Source organism: Protopterus annectens, chromosome 16.part0 (genome assembly GCF_019279795.1).
Source record: "Protopterus annectens isolate FY-2018-M chromosome 16.part0, PAN1.0, whole genome shotgun sequence".
NCBI lineage: Eukaryota > Metazoa > Chordata > Ceratodontiformes > Protopteridae > Protopterus > Protopterus annectens.
This window is the reverse complement of record NC_056750.1, coordinates 551496777-551511110: the sequence shown is the minus strand read 5'-3', so window position 1 is coordinate 551511110 and position 14334 is coordinate 551496777. Positions and strand designations below refer to the sequence as shown.

Genomic DNA, 14334 nt, shown 5'->3' with positions numbered 1-14334 from the left:
CGCCTTTCGACCCCCTCATGGAGGTGTTAGCTCGGAAGGCGTGGGCATCTCCTGATTCCATGGAACCAGTTCCCAGGAGGCCTTCTAAATTTATTACAGCCCCTTCCGAGAAACAATTTCTTACAAAAAGTGTCCCTGTTGATGCCATGGTGGTGGTGGCCGCCACCAAGAAGGAACTTGCAGATCCTTCTGTACCAGTCCATCCTCCTAACAAGGATTCTAGGACCATGGACAGGTATGGTAAGCGGATGTTTTCCTCAGCGACCTTTGCCATGCGTTCGCTGAATTATTTATGTCACTTCACCAGACTTCAAAGGGACATCCTTAAAGAATTAGGTGAAGTAGTACAGGATCCTTCAGCTGCAGGGGCTCAGGAGAAGATTGCTTCTCAGCTAGGAATCCTTAACTCCATAACCAACTCCTCCATGCGGCTAATTTCTTATGCAGCAGATGGAGCGAGTAGAGCTGCAGGGACAGGAGTGGCTCTTAGACGTTAGTCCTGGATGCGGCTCTGTAATTTTGCAGACCCCTTTAAGGCATCCTTCACAAACTCTCCCTTCGATGGGTCAACATTGTTTGGTCCTCAGGTGAAGGATACGTTGACCAGGTGTGAGCAAGACGGCAAGACTCTTTCTGTCAGGAGTCTGTTTTCCACCCCTTCTAGGCCTTACCCCAAAGGATAGAAGGGGGGAAAGATGTGGTTCCGAAAATCTCAGGGAGTCACGCTGGACACACGTGGTCAGTTTACCCCTAGAGGCAGAGGGGGTAATAACAATAGACGCCGCCCTAGGGGCAGAGGGGGTCCGCAGAACCAGGGCAGCAGAGAGCCTCTCTCTGACAAGCCCTTCCAGCATCCATGAGGTGTTGCCCGACTGTCCACCCTTGGAGGCAGTCGGGGGAAGATTATCGCTATACCCAGAAGCCTGGCTTTCCCTTTCGCAAGACAAATGGGTACAGTCGATCATATCCGAGGGTTACAAGATTCCTTTTGAGGAAAGTCCCTTCCCTCACAAAAATTCCCTTCCAGATGTTCCACCCGGTCTAAGGGAAATTGCAAAATTAGAAGTATCAAAGCTTCTACAAAAAAGGGCCATTCAGCCAGTTCCAACAGATCATTCAGAGCCCGGAATCTACTCAAGGTTCTTTTTGGTTCCCAAAAAGACGAGAGATTGGAGACCAATATTGGACCTCAGCAGACTCAACAAGTCGGTGAAAAAGACAAGATTTCGGATGGTCACACTTCAATCGATTTTGCCCTTCTTAGGCAAAGACAACTGGATGTGCTCAATAGACCTTCAGGATGCGTACTATCACATAAAAATCCACAGATGCTCCAGAAGGTTTCTCCGCTTTCGGCTGGGGTCCAGTCATTTTCAATTCAGAGCCCTGCCCTTTGGTCTCACTACAGCCCCCAGAGTGTTCACCAAATGCATGGCAGTGGTCACGGCTCACCTGAGACATCAAGGATTCCAGGTGTTTCCGTATCTCGACGACTGGCTCCTCTCAGCCACCACCAGGCATCAACTTCTCCAAGCCAGAGATTACACCCTAAATCTCTGCACTCAGTTAGGAATTTCGGTCAACTACGAAAAATCCGCCTTATTGCCCTGCCAATCTGTTACTTTTATAGGCGCAAATTTAGACACTGCTCGGATGTCAGCAAACCTAACAAGCCAGAGAATCCTAGATATCCAAAACCATGTGCGGGATCATCCTTGCCAGCAAAAAGGTGCAAGCCAGACTGGTCCTGAAAGTATTGGGCCTCATGGCAGCTGCCATTACTCTTCTTCCTTTGGCCTGTTTTTACATGCGTCTCCTTCAATGGATGTTGTTCCCCCAATGGTCCTTCCAACAGCTTGCCATGCGTCACCAGATCCTGGTGACACAAACTTGCAAAAACCTTCTATCCTGGTGGATTTCTTCTCCCCAAGTCCATCAGGGCAGACCCTTTGTTTCCCCGGCCCCGGTAGCCACAGTCACTACGGACGCCTCCCTGATCGGGTGGGGGGGGGTCATTATCAGGGCAGGATGGTTCATGGGACATGGCAACCCTTCAAATACCACCTGTACATAAATGTCCTAGAGATGAGAGCAGTGCTTTTAACGTTGCAAGCCCTCAACGACTTTCTTCCCTTAGGAACGATTGCAGTTCACACGGACAACATGTCTGTAGTATAGTACATCAACAAGCAGGGCGAAACCAAGTCCTATCCCTTGTGTCAAGAGGCTCTCAGACTTTGGCAATGGGCGATCTCCTCTGATCGGTTTCTGGTAGCAACGCATATCCCTGGGAAAACCAACATTTTAGCAGACAGATTGAGCAGAGCTATACTCATGCCTCATGAGTGGTCTCTCAAGCAATCTATTGTGGAGGAGATTTTTCAGAAGTGGGGCCGCCCATGTTGCGATCTTTTTGCTACTCCACAAAACAGCAAATGCCCAGTCTTCTTCTCTCTCTTCCCACTTCCGGGCCATCCCCCCAGAGACGCTCTTACCCAAGATTGGACCCAGGGACTTCTTTATGCCTTTCCTCCCTTTCCATTGATACCACAGGTACTCCAGAAAGCAACCGTTTTGAGAGCCAAAATGATTCTCATTGCCCCGTATTGGCCTCGACAAATTTGGTTTCCTTTCCTTCATCGTCATCTTTTGTTGCAGCCGTGGCATCTGGACCCAGTGCCAGATCTTCTGATCCACCAGTCGGGTCAGCTGCATCGGTCCATTCCTTCTCTCAACCTCACAGCTTGGTTGCTCCACTTCCTTCCTTAGCCAGGCTTCCTATGATCTCTAACCCCGTTAGGGATATCATAGTAGCTTCCCTTAAATCCTCTACTAGAAGGATTTACTCTAGCAAGTGGAAACGTTTCTCCCTTTGGGCGAAATCGAGGAACATAGATCCCTTTACTGCCCCTGTTCATGCAGTTTTGGATTTTCTAGCGGAAATCTTTCACTCGGGTTCTTCATCTTCCACGGTCAAAGTTCAGTTGGCTGCAATCTCGAACTTTCATGTCGGGTTTGCAGATCACAACATTATGTCCCACAAGCTTTGTAGAGCTTTTCTGAAAGGAATTTTTCTCCTGAAGCCTCCTGTCAGGAGTCCTCCTCCACAATGGGACCTAAATCTAGTGCTGACATCCTTAATTCTTCCTCCTTTCGAGCCAGCTGCTTCATGTTCACTAAAGTTTCTTTCGTGGAAGACACTTTTCCTTGTCGCTATTACCTCGGCTAGGAGAGTGTCAGAACTTCATGCCCTCTCTGTTCGTCCCCCATATTTGGTCTTCCACAAGGACAGAGTATCCTTGAGAACTAATCCATCCTTTTTGCCCAAGGTTGCTTCAAAAACAAATTTAAACCAATCCATTGATCTCCCTGTATTTTTTCCTAATTATTCCAACAGATCGGAACAAAAGTTGCATTATCTAGATGTTCACCGCCAACTCCGATATTATTTGGACAGAACAAAGCAATTCAGGAAGTCTGATCAGCTTTTTCTTTCTTATGCTGAAAATAAGAAAGGCCTCCCTGTTTCCAAAGTGACCTTATGTAGATGGCTATCTTCCACCATTTCTGACATTTATCAACTTAGGGGCAAACAACTGTGCTCAAAACCAAAGGCACATTCCACTAGAGGCCTAGCCACTTCTACAGCTTTTCAGGCTAGGCTACCCTTAGATACTATTTGTGCAGCAGCCACTTGGGCCACTCCTCATGCCTTTGTTTCTCATTACAAATTGGATTTGGCCTCCAGGGATAGAGCCAGTTTTGGTTCCACGGTTCTCAAGAGTCTGTTCCATTGAGCCACCCAGGATAGAGGTGCTAGGGACGCGGTCCCATCCAGCAAGAATGAAGGCGAGATTGACAACTTAACATTTAGAAGTTATGTACCTACCATAACGCTCCATGTTAGTTGTCTTCTCGCCTTCTTTCTTGCGACCCTCCCTCCTGTCCCCCTTGCCTGGACAGACCTTGATCTCCCTTGTCTCTGGAAGATTTTGTTTCCTTGGGCACCAGTTAGTTCTAGTTTTTAATTATCTGGTTTCCCCTTACAGCCCTTTAGGCTAGTTGCTCTTCTTTCCTTAGTGGAAAGGTTTTTATGCTAGGCAGTTTTCCCTCTAGGTACCAAACGAGATCTGGGTATTTACCGCCTTGCATCATGGGATATGGGGCTGCCTCGAGCTGGTAAAAGTGACTCTCGAGCTTAGCAAGTGCCGAGTCTGAGCCGAGGATCAGCTCCGAACCCATCCAGCAAGAAAGAAGGCGAGAGAAGACAACTAACATGAAACGTTATGGTAGGTACATAACTTCTAATTTTATATAATTTGTGTTATTGTTTATTGTGAAGCTTTTTTCCATGGAATTCCACTAAATAATCCAGAGGACATCTTTGCAATCAAAAGATGTATTCATACTTCATATACGTAATTTCAAATGGCAAATTGTAGGGATAGTTATTTGTACAAGGTCAGTGCAAAAATAATTATCTCCATATCCGTAAGGGATAATAAAGGGGCTCATCTCATTGCATAGAGAATTAAGGGAGTATGGCCCCAGAAAGAGAGAAACTCAAAACAGCAGTCAGATGGACTTTTGATCATCTTGTTTCAGTTGAAAGTCTGTTCAGACTGGCCACTTTGAGGTTGTGAATGAGGCAGTGTTTTAAAGTCTGTTTCCCTTCTGTGTGTTAGTATTTGTAACATGAATGTACCATTTTGTCCTTCCAAACCTAAATAAATGTGCAGTGGAAAGGGAGTACAGGTGGTTAGGTGTACTTAAGTCTTTGTATGAGTGAATTAATAGAGAGAACATTTTTGCTATACTGATAAGTACATACTGGAGCATAACAGACTGCTGTAATGCTGGTCTTACTGAGCAGATTAGGTTGTATACAAGTACTGGACCATACAGAAGTGGAGTATTTTTGACTGTCATTGTAGCCTTACTGAGCAGTCTGGGTGTGTGTAAGTACTGAAGTGTACATGGCTGTTGTTAATACTAGTCTTAATGGGTAGACAGTATGTGTCTTTGAAGTGCTTTCAGTCAATTGGGTGGTTCATGTTGTAGAATAATGCTAACTTTGGATATGTCCAGCTGCGAGTTTTTTCACTGAAGTATTTCTACTAAATTATTTGTTAGACTATTTGCATTAGATGTTTCTGTGATAAGAACTACAACATCTAGTAGTGTCTGTGCTAGGCAACACCAGAATAATGCCATAGAAGTTGTGTAGAAAGTTTCTTTACATCATTTCTTTTCTTCTGTTTTCAGCCATTTCATGTTTGTTAGGCATATTTAAGTCATCCATTTACATCTTCCTCATTACTCCTTTGTTTCTATTTCCTCTTTGTTGCACTTAAAATTTATGCTGCCATAGCTCTCAGTCTTCCATCTCCAAAATGGGGGCTACAGCTCATAATGTGGAAAAAATGGTCTAAACATGGAACACTTAAACAGCTTGCTAACAACTTTAACTAGGAAGCTTGCAGAATGGTTAAAATCTGGTATTTTGTACTTGTAATACATTCTGCTGATGAACTAATATAATTCAGTACTACTAAACATGTTTATCAGTTAAAGATGTTCTTAACACTGAATTTGTGACAGGCTGTTTCAGTGTGGAACTGTGGGAAACCTGGACTTAAGAGTCAACATGAGGAGTGTTCCTCATAATAAGGTACACTTGACACAGGTATGCATATTCTTAAGAATGCACTAAGGGATTGTAGTGTTATTAACTGAAAGTAGGTAACATTACCAAGAAATGATGGATACATTTTTAGATTTGAACTTTCAAATACAACAATTATGTAGTATAGTACATAGTATAGTGGTAACTTCTGGTCTGTAATAATGCTGCTTAGAAGAAGAAATGTTAAATAAAGGCGTCAAATTAATTTTATTTATCAAAGTCATAATCTAGTAGTAATATTGTCTTAAAATGATACACTAGGCTTCTGTACTTGTTTCTGATAAGATAGTCAACCTGTGAATGCCAGACTGTGCATTTATAAAAATTTTGAATTCCAGTTTACTGTTTAGTAAAGTGTATATACATAAAAATAAAACTATGAATTCTGGTTTGTTGTTGGATAAAAGGTTTATATGCAAAAGTAAAGCTGTTCATGTTTTGGGTTAAAAACGCATAACAAGACAGAAACCTAGTCATAATAAGCTAGACTATCATATCTTTCTTTACCAGTTCATTTATGTTAAATGCATAGTAAATTTATTCAATATTTAAAAGAGTTTTACATTTAATGCCTGATTTCTGTAGTTTTTCCAATAATTTCTTTGTTACCTCAGGACACCCAAGAGTTTCTGCGCTGTTTAATGGACCAACTGCATGAAGAACTGAAGGAGCCCGTTAGAGAACGTGAATGTGACTCATCCAGTGACACAGATGATAAGCAGGATGGTGACCGATGTCCTTCAGAAGATGAGTTCCTTTCATGTGACTCAGGTGCAAGCAGCGACAGAGGAGAGAACGAACCACGTAACAGGGGATGTGGGGGTGGGTCAGGAGCACTTTCTGAAAATAAGATGGACACAGAACTGTTAATTCAAGATGAATATGTGCATGGAATTTCTGAAAAGGAGAGGATGAAAGAGTGCAAATTTTCCTACATTCGTCATAGGACATGCTCAGAGGGCGTAGATGAGGATGCTGATGTGGACACATCAGTGAGCACTGTTGATGAAGGAGTTTTTAGTGCAATGTCCTCTTCCCTCCACACTGGCAGCTCATGTAGAACACCTGGTAATGTTTTGGATTTTAAAATATTTTTTATAAAACAGTTACGGTTAAAATGTTTTTTGCTTGTTGGATAACTTCCACTAACAACTCAGAATTTGCCAGCCTGTTTATACGTTTTAAGATGCAGATTTTCTTTGATATTCAGAATATTTGTTCAGAATGGAAGGTAAATGAAGTAGACATTATCCAGCTGCAGTATATGCATTTTAACTGCTGTGTTTAACTCTCTAGTCTTCTTCATTTTGCAAATTAAATGGCATCAATTTACGAAGTAGGCCTAGATCGTTTATTTTTTGTGGTCTGATGTCATTTATTCATCTGCCTTTAATTGTTTAGATGCGACTTTATCATGCTTGCATTTTATTTCAGTGGGCTTTCAGACTGAGAACACTAGTTATTTTATTGGTGAGTTCTTGGCGGTGACATACTGATCATCCTTAGTATGAATTACACATTTATATGCCTTCCATTTAAGTACTTGCTTATTTAAATTTGAGTGGTACTGTAATTTGATTGCTTGAACTTTGAGTTCTCATACACCAACCCAAATATATAATCCTGAAACAGAATTTATCCACTGCTAACAGAATGTTATATGCTTTGAGAATGCCAGCAATGGAGTTTGCATATTTAGTTGGTGCGGTAACACATCCCAAGTACATTTTATGTTTGTTTTTTGCCATCCATAGGTAGAATTACATGTAGAAGGTAGCTTTTGTATTTTGAATTCAGTCTGGGGCCTCAGTCTTATAACTGCTTTCATGTCTGTGGCAGGCTGGGCTGTTCTGCCAGATATGAGCCTCATTTAACCATTTATTACATTGTTACTTGTAATTTAAGCATAGTCTGTGGTAGGATTGCAGTAGTAGCAGTATTGTGAATTCTGCTCCAGAATCTGAGCATCAGTGCTTGTTTTGGCTATATATACCTGCTTAAAATTGCATTCCAGTAGTCTGTTGTGTGATTGCAGTAATGGTAATATTGTGAATTCAGCTCCAGGATATATGCATCAGTGCTAGTTTTATATCTATATCTATGGTATATGTGTGTGTGTGTGTGTGTGTGTATATACATGCGTGTGTGTGTGTATGTATATAAAATATATTTATTTGTGTGTTTGTATACACACACACACCTACTTAAAGTTGCATTCCAGTACCTTTTTGCTACTTACTGTTTTTCTCACTTTTCTTTAAGTCTTCCTCCCCACTGAGACAAGCTAAACATTTCTGAAATTCTAACTACAAGACATGAGCTCCAGTATTTGCTTTATTTGAAGAGTCCATTCTGGCAAGCCTATATATTTAATACAGAACTACATCCACCCACAGTCTTTTGTTCAATAGAAGCTTTTTGTCAAAAGGAAAGAGAACCACTTTTTATTTAAATACTGCTTAAATATTTTAAGTTGCAGTTATATGACCTCTGTGGTGGTACTTTTTTGTACTTCCCTGATTTTGTCCATGGTTTAGCCAAAAATGTTATCTGGTTGCATTTTTTTTTTGGTTTGTCCTGGGACCTTTAGTCTTCTAACTTCATTTACAGTTGTATGAAGATTTGGGTATTACCTCGGGATTATAGCATTGGTTATACATTATACTGCACTTCTATGTAAAAGGTAGCTTTTTGTATTTTGAACACAGTGTGGAGCCACAGTCTTGTAGCTTCTTTCGCAGTTTTGGCAGGACTGTGATCTGCTGCTAGATTTGAGCCTTATTTGGTCATTTATTAGTGTTACTGGTAAATTCCTACATAGTCAAGTGCCTTAATCTGTGGCAGGATTGCAGTATTGCAAATTCTGCTCCAGGGTTTGTGCTAAAGTACGTTTTATACCTAGATATACCTGTTTAAAGTTGCTTTTCAGTAACCTGGTGCCTTACCCTGTGCTGGGACTGCATAAGTGGCAGTATCATGAATTCTGCTCCAGGATTTGAACTTCAGTAGTTTTGTAGCTGTATATACCTGCTTAAAGTTGCACTCCACTGCATTTCTGTTAACCTTGCTACAGATTTTTTTCCTCTGTTCTTTGAGTCCCCTGCAGCATTCACTGAGATATTAAGCTAAAAGTTTATGAAATTCTAACCATAGGAGTAGATCTCCAATTTGAATTATTTCCTCAGCCCTTCCACCCTTCTAATTTTGCAGTTTTAAAAGGATATACTTCTCTGGCTTCTGCTCTCTATGTTAATCTGCTTTCCAAAGTCCATCCCTTCCCTCTTCCATTGTTATTTTCTGTTGTGTAACCTGTTTAACTACTTTTTACCCATTGTTTTCCATATATCCATAATACTGAAGTGCCCACCCAGAAAACCATTACTGCACTTGAATAAACCTTCCTTACTACAAATTGTCTCCTGCTCATTTTCCCAGAGTTCCCATCTGTTGGTGCCCTTGCTACACTGTAAGGAGATCCTAAGTTAAATCTACTTCATTGTTGGCAAATAATAGATTTAGTTTATTGGTTTGCACTTCAGTTAACTGTTTAGAATGCTTCTGGTTTATTTCTACTTTATTTGTTGATTTTGCCTCCAAGTCATTCTGAAGGTCCTAATATGTAAATTGTTTTGTCACTGTAGAAATTGTTTTGTTGTAGCAAAAGTCTCTTGCAAGCAATCTTTCTTGATGTTGGTACATCAGGAGTTTAGCAGTGCCCTGTACAGATACAAATGCACAGAAAGTACATTTTATCAGTAAAACTTAAGTTACAACTGAAATCTAACACAAACAAACCACTCAGATGATGAATAGCAAAACTAAACAATAAAAACATCCGCAGGTATGCATCACAGAAAAATGGAATCTTCTTAAAGGAAGATGTTAAGTTGTCTATCTCGCCTTCATTCTTGCTGGATGGGTTCGGAGCCGACCTCGGCTCCGACTCGGCCACTCTAAAGCTCGAGAGTTGGTTCCACCGGCTCGAGGCTCCCCTTATATCCCAGAATGCTAGGCGTGTACTACCTCAGATCTCGTTTGCCGCTACAGCGATCGAGGTGTTTGGTTTCTACCGGCTTTAGGTGAGTTATTATAGAGTATTTTATAGTCTACTTAAACCCCTTTAATTTAATCTTTTATTGTTATTTCCCTTAAATTAGTGGATTTAGACCCTTTTTCCTTCGTTTATCTACCCCTTTTTCCACAAAGAACTTATAAGTTCTTCCCTCAGGCCTTCGGGCCCTTCCATCCCCTTTGTGGAGTGTCTGTGTTTTTGTTAGGGATCTAAAAACTGGTGACAGTTTAATTTTTTAGTAATAAACTTGTGTAAGTGTAATCAGTGTGTTTGAGTGTTTGTGTGATTACACTTTCTTTGACTATGTCCAAGGACTCAAAGGTCTCAGGCTTCAAGAAGTGTGACTCGTGCTGTCAGAAAATGTCTCTGACAGACGGTCACAATTCTTGTGTCTACTGCCTGGGACCTTTACACCTGCAGGACTCTTGTGCTGTATGCCATGGCTTCAGCCCTAGAGTCCTGCAGGAAAGAAAAAACAAACTTATTTTGAGAGGTTTGCTTAAGCCTGAGGGTTCCCTTACTGCTACTTCGGGTAAACCCTCTAAGGCTTCTAGGTCCTCGACTCCAGCTTCTGAGTCGAGGCCTAAGGCTTCGAAACCTACTGCTACATCTGCTCCGGCTGGAGCCGATGAGTCTTTAACTACAGCTTCTGTGGTTCCCTCGGCTCCGGCTGGAGCCGAGGTATTGGAAATTCCTGTGTCGGCTCCGATCAGACTATCGGAGCCGACATCTAGAAAGAGGTTGAGGTCACCATCCCTTGGCTCCGTTCATTCGGCTTCAGCGTCTCCCTTGCTGTCTGAACGGAGCCATAGATCTCACTCCTCTAGATCATCGAGGCTTTCGGATCATGACCTTCAGAGGGTAGTGAGTCGACTTTTAAAGTCCGAGGCACTGGCCCAGATGCTTCAGAGCCCGACTCATCAGTCGATGCTTCAACCTATTCCTCAAAATATTCCTCCTTCGACTCCTTTGAGCTCGGAGCCGGGACGTCTCAAAACCGAGACTGTGGTAGCGTCGGAACCGATACAATTGTTTTCGGTTCCATCGTCGGCTCCGTTTTCTTCCTTTGAAGAATCTCGGTGCCGGACTTCCCTCGTCGGCTCCGAGGGGGTGAGTGGCATCGGACCTTTGTCCGACCCCGCTCTCCCTCTCGGTGCTTCGGCGCTGGTGAGTTCGGCTCCGACATCGGCCTCGGAGCCATCACTGTCGGTGCTGAGGGAGGTTCTCAGCTTCTCGGAGCGGGGACCTCTGGCTCTGCCTGACAGGGGTGCGTTCGAGGTCATGCGGAGTGTGTTGGAACCTGGTTCAACTCCACAGTCGGCTCCGTCTGCCCCTCCCTCTTCGGTGCCTCAGGTTATGTCTACTCTCTCCCTCATCCCGGACCGCAGAGAGCCAGATCCTCAAGAATCCCCTGTGGGGATTTCATCTTCTTCCGAGGCCTCTCCTGAATTGGCAGGGGAGCCCCCTAGGAAGAGAAAGTGTAAGAGGAAACACATAGACTCACCTGAGTCTGTCACCTCTGACACAGATTTAGAGGATTCCGAGGGTTCCCCCCGTTCCCCTTCTGAAGATGTCTCCTTTGCAGACATTCTAGAGATCCTAAAACAGAGGGGAAATTGGCCATCCCTTAACCCTTCGGAGGATGAATCTGTGTATCTTGAGGCGTTTGGCTCTCGCCCTTCCACCTCCTGGGTGCCCCCCCCTTTGACCCCCCTCATGCAGGTGGTAGCTAAAAAGGCTTGAACAGCTCCTGACTCAGTGGACCCCACCCCCAGGAGACCTTCAAAGTTTATAACAGCACCAACAGACAAGCAATTTCTGACCAAAGGGGTTACTGTGGATGCTATGGTGGTAGCTGCTGCCACTAAGAAGGAACTAGCTGATCCTTCGGTGCCTGTCCATCCTCCTAACAAGGAGTCTAGGTCTATGGACAGGTACGGGAAGCAGATGTTTTCGTCAGCGACCTTTGCAATGCGTTCGCTGAATTACCTATGCCATTTCACTCGTCTTCAAAGAGACTTGATCAAGGAAGCGAGTGAGATGTTGAAGGATCCTACAGCTGCGGGTTTTCAGGACAAGATGAACGCTCAGCTGGCTACCCTAAATTCTATAGCCAACTCCTCCATGCGCCTCCTTTCATATGCGGCTGATGGAGCGAACAGAGCCGCAGGGACAGGTGTCGCTTACGCGGCATGCCTGGATGCGACTATGCAATTTTGCGGACCCCTTTTAAACGTCTTTCACTAATTCCCCGCTTGATGGATCATCTCTTTGGTCCTCAAGTGAAAGAAACCTTGACTAGGTGCGAGACGGATGGCAAAACTCTTTCTGCCGTCGGAGTCCGTTTTTCTACTCCTTCTAGACCTTACCCCACAGGCCAGAAAAGTGGAAAAATGTGGTTCCATAAACAATCTCAAGGGAATTTGCCTGACGACAGGGTCGGTTCCCTCCAGAGGCAGAGGGGGAACAATAATGGTAGACGCCGCCCTAGAGGCAGGGGTCCGCAGAACCAGGGCAATCGAGAAACCTTTTCCGATAAGCCCTTCCAACATCCCTGAGGTGTTGCCCGACTGTCCACCTTCGGAGGCAGTCGGGGGAAGATTGTCACTGTACCCAGAAGCCTGGCGATCCCTAACTCAAGACAAGTGGGTACAGTCCATCATTTCCGAAGGCTATTCCATTCCGTTCTTTCATATTCCAAATCAATCAAAAAAATCCCTTCCAGATGTTCCACCCGCTCAAAGGGATCAAGCAGCGTTGGAAATTTCAAAGTTGCTTGCAAAAAGAGTCATTCAGCCAGTACCAGCAGACCAGCAAGGATCCGGAAATCTACTCCAAATTCTTTTTGGTTCCAAAGAAAACAGGGGACTGGAGGCCCATCTTGGATCTCAGTATCTTGAACAAGTCGGTCAAGAAAACAAAATTTCGGATGGTCACGCTACAATCCATCCTACCCCTATTGGGCAAGGAATACTGGATGTGCTCTATAGACCTCCAGGATGCGTACTATCATATAAAAATGAACAGACGCTCCAGGAGATTCCTCCGCTTCCGGCTGGGAACCAGTCACTTTCAATTCAGAGCCCTGCCCTTTGGTCTCACCACTGCCCCCCGGGTGTTTACCAAATGCATGGCAGTGGTAGCTTCTCACCTGAGACGTCAAGGATTCCAGGTGTTTCCATATTTGGACGACTGGCTCCTCACAGCTCCTACCAAGCATCTTCTTCTAATGGCCAGAGACTACACCTTTCGCATTTGTCAAAAGTTAGGCATAGCAATAAATTGCGAAAAGTCTGTTTTGTCGCCTTGTCGTGCTATTACCTTCATAGGCGCAAATCTAGACACAATCAACATGTCTGCGAGACTAACAGATCAGAGAATAGCAGACATATGCAAAATGGTCTCCCTTCTCTTCCACAGCAACAGAGTCAAAGCCAGGTTAGTTCTGAAAGTACTGGGGATTATGGCGGCTGCTATCCCTCTACTTCTATTAGCCAGATTCCACATGAGAATCCTTCAATGGATGCTTTTCACACAATGGTCATACCAGCAACTTCCGATGTCCCACACCATTATGATTACGCAAGCATGCAAGAATCATCTTCTTTGGTGGATGTCTTCCCCTCAGCTCTCCCTGGGAAGACCCTTTGTTCCTTCCCCTCCGGTTGCTACTCTGACAACGGACGCTTCCCTGATCGGGTGGGGGGGGGCATTATCAGGGCAGAACTGTCCAGGGCATATGGCAACCAGACGAATGCCACTTGCATATAAATGTTCTAGAGATGAGAGCAGTGCTTTTAGCGTTGCAAGCCCTTCAAGACTCTCTTCCCCTGGGAACGATAGCAGTCCAGACGGACAATATGTCTGTAGTGTGGTATATCAACAAACAAGGCGGAACCAGGTCCTATCCCCTATGTCGAGAAGCACTCAGACTATGGCAATGGGCGATTTCTTCTCAGCGGTTTCTGATAGCAATGCACATCCCCGGGAAGTCCAATCAAATCGCGGACAAGTTGAGCAGAGCTATCCTCATGCCTCACGAGTGGTCTCTGAAAAATTCTATTGTGGAGAAAATTTTTCTCAAGTGGGGTCAGCCTTGCTGCGACCTTTTTGCTACTCCCCAAAACAGCAAGTGCAGAGATTTTTTCACCCTATTCCCGTTACCAGGCCAGCCCAGCAGAGACGCTCTAGTCCAAGTTTGGCCCCGGGGACTTCTGTATGCATTTCCTCCCTTCCCACTAATCTCCCAAGTGATACAGAAAGCTATCGCTCAGAAGGCCTCATTGATCCTCATTGCTCCTTACTGGCCTCGACAGGTTTGGTTCCCCTTTCTACATCAATTTCTGTTGGAGCAACCCTGGCATCTGGACCTAGTTCCAGACCTTCTGATCCATCAATCGGGTCAGTTTCATCGCTCCCTAACATCATTGAACCTCACTGCTTGGTTCCTCCAGTTCCTACCCTAGCCAGGCTTCCTCAAATATCTCACTCTGTTCGAGATATTTTAATAGCTTCCCATAAATCTTCCACTCGAAAGATTTATCTTAGTAAATGGAAACGTTTTGCCTATTGGGCT

The 14334-nt window shown here is 44.1% G+C and overlaps 1 protein-coding gene across 5 annotated transcripts in view; it reads left to right on the top strand.

Annotated features, from left to right (window-relative positions):
- The window catches only part of USP20 (ubiquitin specific peptidase 20), a 5014215-nt gene that overhangs the window by 1556996 nt on the left and 3442885 nt on the right, over window positions 1–14334 (top strand). For all 5 annotated transcript variants that reach the window (XM_044058629.1, XM_044058630.1, XM_044058628.1 and 2 more), the window contains exon 10: window positions 6301–6754. In XM_044058629.1, the coding sequence (XP_043914564.1) occupies window positions 6301–6754 (454 nt within the window). The remainder of the gene's footprint in view (window positions 1–6300; window positions 6755–14334) is intronic.